A 17,152-nucleotide genomic window follows, 5' to 3' on the forward strand; every position below is an offset into this window, starting at 1 on the left:
CTGTCAGAACTCTAAGAGAAAAAGTTTATTTGTCTGATCAGACTGGTGATCGTATCCTGGATACAGGGTTGGCTATAGCTGACTTCAATCAGAGAATTACCAATATTCCCATAAAGTAATCCTTGCTGTTGGATCTAATTACTCTTATATCAAATATCTTTTGTTTGAGAGTAATGAAAGAATAAAATATTTAAGATGGAATATTCATCAGATTGCTACACAGTCTGGAAAGGAAAAATACTTACATGCATCCCTTGGAGCAAAATTTTGCAACTATAACTCATGAAGAGTTGTCCCTAGTTCTCAGATTTCAGTGGAATTACAGAGTAACAAACTGTTAGGCCAGTAAGGTTGGTAGAGCATGTTATAATAACTGAAAAAAACATAGTGGTGGTTTATTACACAAAGTTGTTTTTCCATAGTTTATGCTGAGCACACAGGCAATTCACCATCAAGGTGGGATTTACTTCATGTAACTTTAATCCTTTTGTATATATCTAGTCTCAACTAGATGTTTAGGTTCTCTTTCTAGTTAGTGGAAAAAGATCATGAGCATCACTTCCAACATTTCATTATACCAATCTTAAGAAGAGATGAATCATCCTCTTAAGGTGCCTGTCTCTTCCTATTAATTAGGGAGGAAGCCTAGATAATTAGCTCAGGCGAAATGCATAACTTTAAGGTGAATAAATTCAAATGGATTTGTTTGGACCATGAGTGCCTAGTTGATATGGGCCATCTAGGCATTTAACTTCTACATGGGTAAAATTAATATTGGCTGAATGCAGCCTCTTCTCAATTTTTATATCTGGTACAGTCAGCTCTACTGAGAGCCCTTGAATGTTACCATAATGCAAGTATAAATAACAATAGAGCTGTTTTAAAAATAATAATCCCACACTTTGAGAACAAATTAATGCAAATGCAACCTCTCTTTAAATGAAACATCCTTTTGGAAATAGTATAACATACTGGATCATTTTACTGATGTGCTGCTTGGTAGCTTCATGTAGCTAAGAAAAAGTAACTGGCCATTTCACTGCAATTTCTCTGGTAAACCAGTTTTGTAGTCAAAGTGGTTGTAGATAGAGGAAAATGCAATAATACTGTGTTATAAAATGCAAAGCTTTGATCTTGACAGGCTCCGGGGGAAGCCAGTGATTAACTCGGGGGAGAGAGATGGGGGTTTGGGGGTTTTTAAGGTGTTTTTTGTCTCCTGTTAGGTTTCATGTTTTCCTCAGATAGGCATTTAAAACCTACCATTTCAGTGAAAAAGGCTTAGAAACTGCTTTCAAATTGAATTAAATTAAAATCTAGTGTTAAGTGGTTGTCCATTTGTCTTACTGTCCCTCCAAAGACTTACATCCAGACTTACATACCAACCTTCACATCTGTGCACTACCCCTGTGAAGGCAATGTATTGGTGGAGTTCAGTGTCTTTAGTCCAATGTTATGTGTAATTAGACTTTTTTTTTTTCCTTTTTTAAACATTTTGTGGACCATTACTTTGAATGTGATTGGAAACTTGGAAGAGACCAGTTCGGCTATAGTTTGGTGAAGGTGAAGAGACTGTAACCAGTCAACGAGATGAAGCTATGGTTTATATGATGGTGTAATTCAAATGGACATAACAAAACTCTTTCGTTAATTCCATGTGTAAGACTCACAGTCCTGCAGAGCTGTACAGTCTTTATCTGCTTGCTTATCATAAAAACAGAAGTACAAAGTTTTAGTCACACAAGATCTTCCTCCTGTCTGTTTGACACTCTTGAAAAAGGCAGTGTCAAAAATAGTCATTTCACACATCATCTAGCTCTGGTATATTAAAAAAACCCCTGACTCAGAGCTTTCAAAACTATTAATTAAGCTAGATATCATGGATGAGTTTAGCTAAGCCCTCAAAGTATGTAAGCATCATGTTACATTGGTTAATATAGCATTATAAAGTTCTTATTCTAATAGGTGTACACATTAAAACATACTTAGTAATAAATAGCATGTCAACAGCTTTACACATGTTGTCAGTCAGCATCATGTAATATTTACTGAAGTTGGTACGGATTTCAGAAACGAAGCTTTCTCATCTCTCTAATCGTTCTGTTCCATCAACATCTAACAGTAATTTATTATATGTTTATGCTAAACACAAAATGTATGCAGAGAGATACAGACCTAAAATCCTTGTGAAGGGGTGAACTGTAAAGACAGAGCAGAGTTGCATCCTTCATACATGCTCACACAATTCAGTAATGTGCAATTACTGAATCTGAAAGATTTCTTTTAATTGTTTAGAACACTTGTCTCTGGTTTCCAGGAAATTATGTGACACGGTCACTCGTAGTTACTCGTGATCAGCTTGCTTTTTGTTTTTTAAATGAAAAGATTTTTCTGTCTCAGGATGGTGCATAACTGGCAAATAGGATGACTACCTGGGTTATCTTGTGGTTCTCTTTCATTATATTGCTGACCGGAGCACATATTCAAAATTAAGTTTCAAATGAGCATTTCACTCACAGAAGGAATATTGTGAAACAGTAATCATAGAAAAGAGTGTGTAGTCTAATATGTGTGTGTAATTATACAGGGTTTTTTATTACAAATAAAATAATGGCATTATATCACAAAATAGAATCTTATCTTCCATTCAGGTTATAATTTACTACCAGAAATAATGTTTATTATTTCTCACAAATGCCATTAAGTTCTGTAATTTACTTGAGATAAAACTAGCAAAATCTTGAGAGACCATTTAAAAAAGATACCTAAATTGAACCTATATCTGATGGAAGCTGTGTGGCTTCATCACTGTTTGATTCAGACCCAGTAATTAATCATGCTTGAACAAGAAACATGGTTATTTGTTCTGGTGTTTTTCCCAGCTCATGTTAAGTGAAATTTCTGTCTTAGAGTGAGACAACTTTTAATAAATTAAATACAGATTTTCATTTATGTACATAGTTACCTGAAGATGCATATTGAAATCTAATGGCACTTTTCAGAAAAGCATTCTGGCTTTTTTACGGACACAGATAATCGGTTTACAGATACAGACAGACCCATCCCTCTTTACCCATACCGTGAGATGGCTGAACACAAATCAGTTCCAACCTGGGAAACAAATAGTCATCCTAATCTGGCACTGAAAATCTGAAGTGCCTAACCAATCGGTAGGATGGAAGATTCCTGTGTCACTTAAGCTTTTCCAGAAAAAAAGAACCAGCAAACTAATAAGCACATCAAATATGCCTGGACCTGAGGAAACCAGAGGAGCACGTCTGGCTCTGAGGGCTGGAGAGGATTCTGAGAAGGTATCTTAGCAGGGTGGAGGAGGAATAGCAAAATATTGAAAAATCAGCATTCAAAACCAGTGAGTTTACACTATAAAATATACATATTAGAAGCAATCATATTACTGAGATTGAGTTACCAGTGATCAATTAGGATGCCGTAACTGGCTTTTTGCATTGTCTTAGCTTGGTGCAAATGCAAAGTAATGTTTGTCTAAATGAATTAGCATCAGAGCAGGCCAGAAGCGTATGGTTTTATTTCTCTTTTCACAGTCATATGACATAAAAGATGCAACAGATATGACTTAACTGTAAGAGAGGAATTAATTGAGAGATTTGAACAAATATTAAGCTGATATCAGAAAATTATTAATAGTATATAATATTACTTCACCATTTGTTACAATTTAAAAACTTACTTTTTTGTTTCTCATGAAGCTGAGGAATTTTCTCTTTGCAAAATCTTATGGAGGGCAGGGTTGTCTTCTAGTTTGTTTACAGTGTGATTTTTGTGACTCTTACGGAAATTTTTGGACTTCTGGCATGGTAAATTTTTTTTTTTTTTTTTTTTTTTTTTGGGCATACCACCTAAGGCTCGTACAGCATTTTTTAATGAGGTGAATATCTTTAAATGTTGCTTATTTCATCAGAAAATACTATACCTTCAAGGATAAAGTATATTAAGCATTTTCTTAAAGGATTCTGTTACATTAAAAGAGTAGTTTAGAGTTAAATTGCTTAATCAAACTGAATAACAATGCTGGGATAATTCAGTTGGGAAGAGGGGTTTGAAAGAGTTTCATATCATTGTTCTTGTAAGAGATGCATGTGTCTCTAGTAATCAGGGTAAGGATGAAACAACTAGCCATATCTTGAGCCAATTATCCTGAGGGGTGGTGGTGGAGAAAAAGACAACTCTTTGGCTTCTGTATGATCTGCCAACATTTTTTAATGCAGAAAACTAAAACTTAAAATAACTGTTTGGTAAATCCATTGAAATACCAACAAGGAGAGGATTATAGCTATTATTTGTTTTCATCCATTTGTTCTTACACATTTATACTTAATTTTTTTAATACAAATAGAAAATATGTATTAGAATCCCCAAAATGCAATTTGAAGATATGTAGAAAAAGTAGGATATGTATGTATATGCACTCACATACATGTGCAGATGTGTGTATCAACACATCTACGTAAGTATGCATGTATATAGGTTCATATGTAATGATTGAAGTATTGTAGTTTGAAATAGCATGTGTGAAATCCAAATTCTTACATGGCTCTTGTTGTAGGAAATTAGGTGGTACTTAAATCTATTCAACTTAGCAGCCACCTTGGGAAGAAAGAAGGTACTATTAGTCCTATTATATCACAGTGAAAGTGAAGCAGAGATTAAAAATTGCCCTTATGTGCCCTACATGCAATTAAGGAAAAATGTTGCCACCTGAATCTAAAACATAAGCCGTCAAAGCTGAACCCTACTGCAGGAACATCTAAAGCATCTTGTGGAAGTAAAAAAAATCAAATTTGTTCAATGCCAAAAACCAAAACCAAAGTTAATTCATTCAAAATGGACTGAAACAAATTCATGAAGGTAAAAAGATCCATGGAGAGCTATTGAGTACAGTGCTCTCCTGTCCAAAATACCCTAAATGCTGACTGCCAAAAGCTAGAAAGGTGCACTAGTAAAAGAAAATAGTTGCCAAGTTTCTTACATTCTTTCCTTAAGCATTTGGATTGGCTGCTGTTGGAGACCAAATACTAGGTTAAGTGGAAGCGTCATCTGATTTGGTGTAATCATTTTCATGTTAGGTCTGCACATGCCTGTCTTTTCACCATTAAAAACCCTGGTGTGACACAGACGAGCCTCAGCATTCTCAGAGCTTCATTCTTCTCACGTCCTTCCCTTTTTACTCCTCCAAATTTCTTTGCTGTTGTCCGTTCCACTCAATTTCATCCATCCAATTTTTCTTGCTTTCCAAGCACATCCCTTCCAGATGCATTAAAGTCTGCTGCAGAGAGAGTACACCAGAGAAATCAGAGTTGTTGCGATTATTTTTTTTTCCTGTTTCCTTGTTGATTCCACTTCAGGGATGTGTTATCAGGTGGAGGCAAACAGCCCAATGCGTGAGAGTGTCTACAGATACTCCTTCAGAGTGGAGGAGTATCCAACAATATTATATCAGAGGCATCTTTCAATAACATTTTTTTTGTTGATTTGCAAAATGAGAAACAGAGGTACTAAATGAGGCTAACTTCTGCAGGAATAGATCCAGACAGTAAGATTTTCAGCCACTTTGCAAATGACAGTGATCCAGTTGATATTGAGCACAGCTATTGTTAACTTTGCTGTGTAGATTTATTTAAAATATTATATGAAAAGGCTGTATAACATAAACAGCAGAAGATTATAAAGTTTGACCAAGGTGATTAATTTTCCTAGGTATTTTGGTGAATAGGTTGTTTTCCTGCTGACGTCTCTACACAGACTTGAAATTGCTTTAAAATTCAGATAAATTGTAGTCAGTTAATTTCAAAGAGATTTCACTCATTTTTTAGATTTCTTTCATTCTGGAAAATAAAATACAGCTACTACTCTGGTTTCCCACAGTAACTTTGCTCAGTAAAAGGAAAATTAATTTGCTCTGTTCATTAGTGGCTAAAGACCCCATACACATTGAAAAAGACTACGCTCCATAGCTCCATACCTTCTAATTAAAGCACAGGATGTTTTGTTTGTACCAGTTGAATTAAACCTTGGAGTTGCTGTTTGTAGAACTTGCAAAACCAGCTAACTTTGTACCTTTAAAATGATGGTTTTGTTAGTGGCAGGAATATATATTTCCAGGTTTTATTCAGACAGTGCGAAGCCTACAGCAAAACTGAGGGCACTCGGTAATTCTATGAAATAAATGTGCAGGTCCTGCAAGCATCCATGCAACTCTATATAATGTCACCAACGTATATGTCACCCTTTTCAACATCCCTGTTACCATGGGCCTTGAGACCCTCGCAGTCTGAACAGTGGAGTAGGAACATGAGATTGTTCCTATCCTATGGGGTCAGCATCTTAGTTGTTCTCTTGCAAGGCGTGGGAAGCAATCCACGCTTGTTTATCTTTTCAGGGAATAAAGGTACATCTCTCGCGCAGATTAGAAGTCTGTACTGTGGCAGGTGCTACCCAGCTTCATTAGTATGGTAATTTGATGAAGCGTTGGTTAGATGCATCCCACCAAGCACAACTGCATTTAGTGTTTTAGTCTTAAAAGTTTGTGTATGTGTTTTCCATGGCTGAAATGAAGTAGATTGCTTCCCATGGAGTAAACCGGGGAATGGTCTGTTGCCGCAGTGATAAGGCTGGGATCTTTAGATGTTGCCCGCTGAAGTCTGAACCAGAACTGTTGTCATCAAAGTGAGGTCAATGGGTTACAAAGAGTACATTAAGCAGTAAAAATCAGCTAATATACTTGGTGTTTTATCTGTATGTGAACAAGTACTAAAGGAGTTAAAATCCTCTTTGCACCTATACTTTCTGACAGAATGGCAATGATGAAGGTTGGGAATCAGAAGTCCCAGTCTGTGTTTGTTGGTCCCTGCTATTCTGATCTCTTCTCACTTGTGTCAGTCCCAAGTCTTATCTGCCCAGGCTATTTCCAATCAGTTCTCTTCATCTGTCTTAATCATAACTCCTCAGCTCTTTCATCCCAGACACTCCCAGTTCTCCCACCTCTTTTCCTCAATTTGTTTTCCTATCCACTGTCATGCTATCCCTTCCAGTTTCTTAAACCCTCTACCATTTCTTCTCATTTCAACCTGCAATTCTCATTCCAGCTGGGTCTCAAGCTTTCTTTCTTGCTCTTTATTCAAGTTGGTGCAAGCTCCTCTAGTTCTGACTACTTCATCTTTGCTACAGATACTTTTACCCACCACACCTCACTGATTTATGAATCTGTCTCTCTTGATGTCTAGTCTCTTTGTACCAGCTCTTCCAGTTCTGGCTTCTTTATCTTCTCTCCAGTTGCTTTTATCTACCATAACTCACTGATTGACAAGTTTTTTCTTTCTTGACCTGCTGTCCCCATTCTCTCTGGAAATTCTTGTTTCTAGTTGCTTTTCCAGTTCTTTTCACTTCCAAATTTCTACCTCAGTCTTGGTTTCCTCCGCTTTCCTTCTTGTCCCGGCATAATCCAGAGTGCAGGTGTGACTCCTGCCTCATCTGCATTTGAAAAAGGCTGCCTGCATCCAGAAAAGGTGGGAATATTACTAGGGGCAAAGGAGGGACAGTCTTTGTTCTTTTTTTATGTATATGCCTGGCACAGTCCATCACAGCCTAGAGGCACTCAATTTTAGCCAGGGCATAGTCAATGCAGTTTAAACAGCTATGACAAGTCGCTCTTTGGATTAAATGGCATGCACATCTGCAAATAGACTGTGTTTTTATCATAAAAGCATATAATGGCATGTAGTATTGTGTACAATACATTCTTCCTGTTTTAAGTTGGATACAGCATGAGCGTTGTTTATTGAACATTGTGATACTATATCAAATATTTTTACATAATTTTTCTATAGGCCCTGACAATTAAAATGTTTGTGAAGAGCTTTTTCTATAACATTCCTTTCAATAATTTCATAGTGCATCTCTTCACCCCCTTTTCCGTAATGCTTATTCCTGTCAAGAAACTCGAACTGGCTTTTTTTTTTCCCTTGTTGAAGAGAAATTCAGTCATTTACTTTAATACCAGAATGATGAAGTTCTTTTCTGCAATGAACCTTGGAAATTTTGGTCCTAAATTATTTCAGTTTCTGTGTTCCTCAAATCACATTTATACCTAAAAAAAACAGCCTTATTTGCTCTTGTGATGTATTGCTGTATCTGTGTATGCAAAAGTATTGCTACTGAGGTTTTAACTACTTGTTTATCTTTACTTAAAGGCTTTATCTGTGTAAAGGGATGGAAGGAAAAATTAGCTATATATTAAAGATGCATTTTTATTTTTAAGAACTGTGGGAGAGAAAATAATGTTTAAAAAAATCTCTTGAGGAAAAAAAAAGCCAAATAAAAATATACCATCTAATTTTCTTTTTTTCTTCTACTATGCAATCCAGCGCAATAATAGGACTAAATTAGATTAACAGTTGAATTAACAAAAGTCTATTATGTTTTCCACTTGTTCTTACACACCAGGAAGAAGATGAGACTCCTTTTATTTCTAGTAATTTGCCAGTGTGCCATAAACAGTGTCAAAACACATAATCCCAATGTCATTTTACTGATGGCTGATGATCTTGGTATTGGAGACCTGGGATGTTACGGGAACAGAACCTTAAGGTATGATGATACATTCAGGGAAGTCATAGCTTTATATTTAGTTTTTCTATGGATTTGTGAAGTTAAAAACCGGCAAACAGTCAGAGATTTGATTAGGTTCTTCATAAGTAACTGAAGTTAATAATCTTTCCAGAGAATAGAATATTCAATCTTTGTTTTCTTTTCTTAATAAGAAAAGAAGACTTATCTGATGTATTTATCCTGATGAAAAGCTGCATCATAAACAGAGATTGTGCAACCAACCAAATTAGGGTAGGTCTAGAGAAGCAAAGTATAATCAGTAATTTTCTTTTAAAATACACATGACGCAACTTTGAAGCACTCATGATTGGAGATAAGCTTGTCACTAACCAATTGGAAAGAAAGTGCTGATTTTTTCCTTCATTTATCTTCATGCTGTAGTCAATAAAGTCATTAAAACAAATGTTAATATACCTGAGTAATGCAGCAGTGTTCCCCAGTGTGATCCTTACTACCAGCTGAGGTATGATGGTTGTGTAAACAGCACAGGTTGTACCTAGTCATTGTGTTTTAGTGGTGTAAAGTCTTTGATCAAGTTAAATAAAACGTTCAGACTAAAAGCACCATCCTGTCAAGTGTTAAATACTCTTGTTCCTGCTGAAGTTAGTTAGAAGTAAAAACTCCTTGTAATTCAAACTCAAAAAAACCAAAAAAGAACTCAAGTTACAGCTTAATTTTAAACAGGAAGAAAGTATATACAACACTGATGCTTGGATCATTCCCCTCACAAGGACCAGAACTGCTCCAAGATCTATGTCCTCTGATGTGAGAATTCAGAATTAGACCTTTGGAGTATGAAGAAATCTCATCATACTGCTTGTTATCAGTAGGTGATGCTAGGTAGATAGCACAGAAGTCTGTTGCAAAATTAATGTTTCTGACTATTCAGGCTTAGATGATGGGAGCACTAGTGTGCCTTGAGGTTATGGTCGTTAATCTCCCAGGTCAGGGACCTGTTAGAGCATGCTGCAGCTCCTGGTCAGTCTGCATTCCTCATTTTTTTTCTGTAGAACCAAGGGCACAGGACTTCTTCCTGCAGGAACCAATTTTCATCTGCATGATGAGCCAGGTCATAGACAAGTTTCCCATGCAGATAGGGAAACTTGGATGTGCTCCTGGGTCTAATATTGCAGACATAGTCATATCAGACATGTAAGCATAGTTAATATAGAGCCTAACGCAGTCATAACTGTTTGAATCTCCCCTAATAACTGATACCATCGCACAACATTACCCCTGCCCCAAAAAACTTCTGCTGGGGAAAGACAGAAGTGACACCAAGTAGGGATTAAGGAAGTACAACCTTTATCCAGTCTCTCCTCTCCCCATTGCTGAAGCAGAAAGGCCATGTAAGTAGCAAAATTACAGTTCTGGGTCAAGGAATGCATTAAAAAGGGTTGCAGTACAATACATCCAGCTGTCACAGTTTAGTACTGGCCATGAAGAGTAGATGAAAGTGGGGAAGAAGATTTTTGGCACAATGCCATAGTGTCTCAGTTCAGTGTTGACACCTAATTAAAAATATTTGACATGATAGTATTTAGAATTGCAACACCACCATGGTTTTGATAATTTGCATACAGTAGGTGTTAACTTGATTTTCCTGATAGTTTTTGCCTCGGATGCCTTGATCTCACCATGCCCATTTCCAGATAATCATCTTTGTGTATTCTTTTATTTTTTTTCCTGCTTATGTTTTTCTAGGACCTCTAATATTGACAGGCTAGCAGAGGAGGGAGTGACACTTACTCAGCATATAGCAGCATCCCCACTTTGTACTCCAAGCAGGGCAGCTTTCCTGACAGGGCGATATCCTATCAGATCAGGTAAAATCCCATTACTTTATTTATATATAAATATCGTATTTTATTTGCAGTAAACTGTATACATTTTTTTCTCTGGCCTTTCTTGATATCTTTAGCATTACTGGATTAGGTACTCATTTCAGTGACTACTCAAACTCAGCAGAGTTCGTCAACATTTGAAATTTTCCCTATATATGGGAAATTTTCACATTTCAGAAGAGTTAACACAAAAATAAAGCTTTTTTTATTGAGAAAAAGATTTTTTTTAAATACTGAGAAAAAAATCTGATTGTGGTTATTTAATGTAAGGAGCAGACAAATTCCATCAACTTCCTTCGCTGTCCAAATGACCATGGGCTCTTTGCCTACCTCCCCAGTTGCATTCAGGCTGCTCCCAGGATGTTGGTGGGCAGCCTGAGTGTTGAACATCACAGAGATGCATCTAGAAAGACACAGTGGAAGAATGCAGTGCAGATCATTCTGCTTAGACATTTCTGTTTCTACAAAACCTTTTGGTTTAGACAAATTGTTATTTTTATGGTGGGGGGGCAGGGCAGACAGGAAGGACAGTTCATTAATTATGCCAGCAGCCCTTAAAACTGGGAAGAAGAAAGCAAAAAGTCTCCTTTCTTTCTAAGTATTTTTGTTCCATATCTACCCATACACAGTGTTAAGTATCCTAAGAATACGTGCATTTAATAACTTGTCTTTCTTTTAAAGTACCTGATCCAAAGCCCATTTGAGTCAGTGAAGATCCAGTCTGTTTATTTTAGTGTGCTGGGACCGAACCCCTTAGTGCTTAGCCATGCAACTTTAACATTCCCTTAACATCATTTTTAGCAAGGATCATTATACATTAATCAGATCACTTGTTCATTAGTGATAAAACATCCTGTCCTTGCTTCTGGGAATGAAAGCAAAGCAAGACTCTGGAGCCTACTTGATATGTTCGTGCTCATTCAAATCAAGTAACAAGCTTCTGCAAAAGTGCCAGCTAATATAACTTGCTAAATTTTCCACTACATTCAGCTGCAAAGGAAAATTTTATATACCTGTTACAGCTATATTGCTATTAATATGTAGTGTAGGTAAAGCCACAGGTCACTTTCCATTACGATCCTTGTTCTTATTTCTGAAAAATTAGCATTTGAACTGATTTTTTTTCTTAACTGATCTGCTCTCAGTCATTCCTAATCATTTCCATATAGGTGCAAAAATTGAACTTTGTCTTAATTAAATTACGAAATTGCTAAATATGGAGTACTTCCAAGCATCATTGAAGAACTAGTAAAGGATTGTTACAGAAGATACTAGAATTATGATGTGGAAAAAATTTTAGAAATTTAAAACTCCTGCTAATAAAGCTGAAGAAAAATATTCCAAAATGCAGTATTTGATGAGACACAAACTCAGAGAAAGGTAATGATAAAAAAATCATGGTTCTGTACTGTCATTCTGGTAGCTTAAGGGAATGACACTGATTTCAGTTACAAGAGACTGAAGTACATAAAAATAAATATAAATAAATATTTAATAAAGAAAGTATAGATATGTATAGATGACTAAAACTACCTAAAGTGTGATCAATAAAACTAGCTGGGGTGAAAAACTGAAGTCAACATTTGAAGGGTAGGTTGAGCTCTCTTTAATAAACCAGTTTAACAAGTCTTTTTCTCATCTAACCACAAGGGATACCTGAGGGAAGATTCTGGTTGTCTACATCAGTCATGTAACTTTGGCACTGCAATCATCCAGTTGCGTAATTCAGTCTTCCTGAAGATACATTTGCATAGATACTCTGTGTTCTGTCTGTCTATACTTGGAGCCAGCTCTCATCTGGAATCCTAGTAATCTAATTTTCATGAACCTGAGCTCTCAAGTTTCTCATCCTGAGAGTAATTTATAAGCTAACGTTTGTGTTCCTCAGGCTCTGAGTATGTAGAAATTACTGTGCCTTATTTAGATGTTGTCTTGTTAGCTGATACCTGATGTTGCTTTAATGCACTCTGTGTGCATTGAATCATGTGTCTTCATGCCACTGGAGCACTGGTCCTCTCCCATCAAAGCTGAGCGCCCTAGCCACTCTGTTTCCAGAATCAGACTTTCTCTTGCTCTTTTTTGACCTCATGGTATTTACATGCCCAGCTGTAAGACTGCCCTATTTCAACTGCCTTCTCTCAAATAACCTTAAAGGCTTGTAGAAAACCAAGTATGAAGAGAGTGGAAGTTCTGAGAGTAGAACTTGGGAGTTCTTGCTTAGTCCTCAGCTCCATTCCGTCCCCATGTACAAGAAAAATAAACTATGCAAGCTCAACTTCTTTCAGATATGTTATACCTTAGAACATCTACAGAATGGACTGAAGCTGTTTATGTGATGGCTGGCCCCAAGGTTATAAGCAGAGAATTTTTTCTCCACTTCTCAATTTCTATTGTTGATACAGAAGTGACCTCACTTAGCTAAATGGATGATTGTATCTGCCACTTGCAACATTTAGTGTCTGGTGGTAATATGTCATTTAAGTGATTCCACCTAAAGCAAAAAAGTGCATGCAGAAAGAATGAATAGAAATTGTTTTACTATATTACCCAAGTTTCATTCATTTTCATTGTATTTAGGAATGGCTGCCTTCTCACGAGTTGGTGTCTTCTTATTTTCTGCCTCTTCTGGGGGTCTTCCTTCTGAAGAAGTAACTTTTTCCAAACTCCTGAAGCAGAGAGGTTATGCAACAGCTCTAATAGGTAAAATTGCATACATACACAGCATTATTTTTCGTTCATTTCAATCGAAAGAACATTAGCTTTCCATATAGGCTATTAAGGGTCTGCATTAAGCTTCTTTCCCCCACAGCACAATGAGTTTATTTTTCTGGCACAAAGCTGAGCACATTCCCACGCATATGTGAAACACTGATCAGGTAAGTATGCCTAATTCACTTGTGTAGTTACAGTCTCATTGTGCAAGGTACTGAAGAAACATGATGAACAAATTTAAAATTAGTCAAGCTCTTGAAAAGTTTTCAGTATAAATAGGAGTTTGATTGCAAGAGAGAGACAATGAGGGATCGATCACAGGGTACAAGTCAGCACAGTGGTGGGATTCATTTCACCAGTTTTCAAATATCCATAAAGTAGATAATGCAGTACCTGGGCTAACCGTCTGGATTCTCTTCTTAGTCATCAGAGAGAAATCAGCATTTCTAGGAAATTTGTCTCATCCTGTGGTAGATGTTTAATATAAAAATGTGTTTCTCTCTCATTAAAAAGATAGTTCAGACAGCTAACTGCAGCATAAATATCCAGTGATGGGTAAAAGGAATCCCACTAGATGAATATTAAACAGAATTGGAATGAATATCATAAAGTTATAACATTTAAATAATGTGATTTTTTTTTTTTCCTAATTTGGCCACTAACTTATTCCACACTGCTTCCATTTTAGAAGATTTTTGTGAAATACAACTTGTATTACATAATGTATTTCTGTACTGGAACTGCCAGGAAATACTTGTTTAGAGAACATCATACCAGAATGTTACTACATTAATTTAGATGATGGATGTACCCAATTCGATTTTTAAATGTAACAAAAGCTTGCAATTTTGGGAGTAATTTTTGTTTAAAAAATCAGGCTGTTTAGCAAGGCTTACAATTCACAGCACTGTTCAAAAAATATCTGTATTATGTAGATAACCAGTGTCGATGTTGCTGCCTAAAAATCCTACTTAGCTATACCCCAGTCTTAGAAAGTACAAAATACCTTGATGTCCTGACAGATTCAAAACAGAAAACCAGAAAATCTTAGCAGAAGTATATTTAGTGCAGGTATATTTGAACCATAGTGCAAAAAAACCATTCATAATTTGTCATGTTCATCATGGAGTTAATTCCTATTGCTCCATATTCAATTAAAGACTGCAAAAAAATCATTTTTCTGTTTGTAACAAGCACTGTAATACAACTCATTTTCTGGGGCTGACCTAGTTAATGTTCTTTTTTTAACTACTTTCACTGCAACATGACAGCTTGCCACTTAGATCTCCAGAAGTTATCTCCATGATGCTTAATGAACAATTCTTCCAAGTGGCCTGAATGATAGCTATGAAACCATAAGATGTAATATTACCATATCCTTAGAGTATAATGAAGGCTTCCAAAAATCAAGAAGTGCATTAAAATTAAGGATAAAGCATATGTAAATGACAAAAAGAAAAATTACATAGATTTGAAGACTAGATAGGCAGACTCTGATTCCCAACCAGCCCATTTTCTGCCTCTGCTGGTATTCTTATCACATCATATTGGTCTAGGTCAGGGAGTCTTTGCGTAGTTCAATCTAACTCAGCAGTTCCCAAACAATTAATTGTCAAATCCTGCGCCAGTGATGGATTGGCATAAGGGTAATTTGAAGCCTTTCAGTTCCTCAAGCCTGTACTGTCACTTCTTTTTTTTTTTGCCAAGTTTCTCTCCCCTTTACTCTCTAAGGACATTTTTTTCTTCCCTAAATGCATTTTCCTTTCTTTTTTAATTTTTTGCCCTCCTCTGAGTATATGCTTCCTCTTGCTTGATACTTCCCTAAATATATTTTAGCTATAAATCTACTTTATGTATACAGTTTTTTACTTCATTGTTTTTCCCCTGTGACACAAAAAAGGTGACATCCAATAGATCTGGCAGGAAGTGACACAGTCAGATCTGCAACAAAACCAAGTTTTCTCAAAAAAGGCAGATGCGTTGAATATGTAATATTTCACCAGTTAAGGATCCTGGAGAGTAGCAAGAAATGTTGAAGTTTTGTAGGAAATAGCTATTCATAATGCAAAAATTCCACTGAAGGTAGATGGGTATTATTTTAACTACTGCTATACTTGATTACAGTTGAGTAAAGGTCAACTTTTCCTCACTACTGTTATCCAGTGTGTTGTCTAGCATCCAGAGAAATTTAAAATCCACCTATGTAGCTTATCTCCAAAGTTTAAAATACTAATGCTTAAACTCGGACTTGTATCTTTCCTCCAGAATGAGGTGTTGTAATATTTGGATGCATCACAGTAATGATGTGTCCAATACAAGATCAGGTGAGTTTATGGAGTAGGATTAATAGAACAGTTATTAACAGAACAGCTTAAAATCTGACCGTATTAATAATATATGCGTATATACTTTATATTATTATTGCTATGTACTTTACATAAATATATTTCTTTGAGCACATAAAATATTTCTGTTTGCATCTTGCGTCTTACCATGTACCTGAAGAGCACAAAATCATACCAAAAGAAATATATCGTTGTATACAACTGGGTCTTCAGTCTGCTCCCTTTTCAATTGTCTGAGGGAAAAGTAGAGGGGAAACATGGATTTTTGCAGCCTTTCCAGCATTCTGGGTTTTGAAAAACTGAGTTCCAAATGAAGTTTCTTGGCTGAATAGGACTTGCCTCTCATTTCCACTTGCCTTTCATTGCATTGCTTTTGCTCTGCAGAAATCTTAATTGTGGCCAAAGGAGAGGCAAAAAAGCCTAGGTCTCAAACTATTAAGGTACTCCTGATTTACAATTAACAGCATAAATTTCACTCAAAAGCTTGGTAGAATCTGCTGAAATCCATATGATGCTTGTGTGAAGTGTCCAGACTATGAAGCTTCACTTGGCAAAGAGGTGAGAGCATTTTGCAGTGCTCTCAGATTCAGAAGGGCCCCAGAGCTTAAAGCACATTACAATAATCTGCTCAAGACAGGGGTTATTGTCACAAGGAATGAAACAAAACGTGTTGTAGTCCCAGTCATCACTTGCTTTTTCAGAGTAGTGCAGGATCTATCAAAACCCTCTACCTCGTCAGCCATTTGAGAACGGCAATTGTGTCTTTCCGTCACAGCTGCCGATATAATTTGAACCAGTGCTTCTGTCGCTTTTCCCAGCTAACCTGCTGTCGGCTTTGTTTGGCTTAAGTTGCTTCTGAAAAAATCTTTTTTTGAGACCCAAGTTCATTCTGACATTGAACAATTTGTTGTGCTTGCTAAAACCCTTTCGATAAAAATAGGTCCTATATTTTCCCCTGTACTAATTTGTTTTTGCAAGATTCTTCTGTCCTGGCTTGCAATGTCTAGTTTTATCCAGTTTAAAGAAAATTCTTTATATCATAATAAATTACCTTGAAAGTATATTTAATTTGTTTGGGTTTCTTTTTCATATCTTTTTACTGAATTATTGGTGCTTTGAGATTGACAAATAACAGCAAAAAATTAAAAATTAAAGCTTGAAGATCATTTATGTTTGTGATTATAAGCCTCTACTTTAATTTCAGTTATGTAACTTGATGAGAGTTCTTTCATGCTCACCTTGCTACACATCTGGCTTTACGATTATTCCAGAAAGACAGTCCTGTAAACCTAAGAGAAAACATTGAAGCATTTATTTTCCAAAACCTGTGTCTTCGCTTGCTGGGAATGAAATTCAGAGTTGCAGTCTTAGCTAGCCCTTTATGGCACCATTATAACATCTAAAAATTCAGTACGTGGTCTGCATTGCTGTTTTTGTAATCGCCCACAATCACGTTCACTGGACCGTGTCAAAAGCAGTGAGTGGGGCGGTTCTGCCCGCAGAAAGCGGAATGCCGCCTCAGGTGAGGGGCCATCTCACAGCAAGTGGGAAAACTTCTGATGGGAAGGGAAGGCTGTGGAGGCCTCCATTTCACTGGCACGTAAGCAG

The 17,152-nt window shown here is 36.5% G+C and overlaps 1 protein-coding gene across 13 annotated transcripts in view; it reads left to right on the top strand.

Moving 5' to 3' along the window:
* STS (steroid sulfatase) overlaps positions 1 to 17,152 on the top strand; it is a 117,440-nt gene that overhangs the window by 17,421 nt on the left and 82,867 nt on the right. For 11 of the 13 annotated variants that reach the window (XM_029998861.1, XM_029998865.1, XM_029998866.1 and 8 more), the window contains 3 exons: positions 8,479 to 8,622; positions 10,348 to 10,469; positions 13,065 to 13,187. In XM_029998861.1, coding sequence (XP_029854721.1) covers positions 8,479 to 8,622; positions 10,348 to 10,469; positions 13,065 to 13,187 — 389 coding nt within the window. Of the gene's footprint in view, positions 1 to 7,409; positions 7,542 to 8,478; positions 8,623 to 10,347; positions 10,470 to 13,064; positions 13,188 to 17,152 lie in introns of all 13 variants that reach the window. The other 2 variants (XM_029998867.1, XM_029998868.1) reach the window with 1 other exon arrangement.

This window comes from Aquila chrysaetos, chromosome 23 (assembly GCF_900496995.4).
Source record: "Aquila chrysaetos chrysaetos chromosome 23, bAquChr1.4, whole genome shotgun sequence".
NCBI classification, from domain to species: domain Eukaryota; kingdom Metazoa; phylum Chordata; class Aves; order Accipitriformes; family Accipitridae; genus Aquila; species Aquila chrysaetos.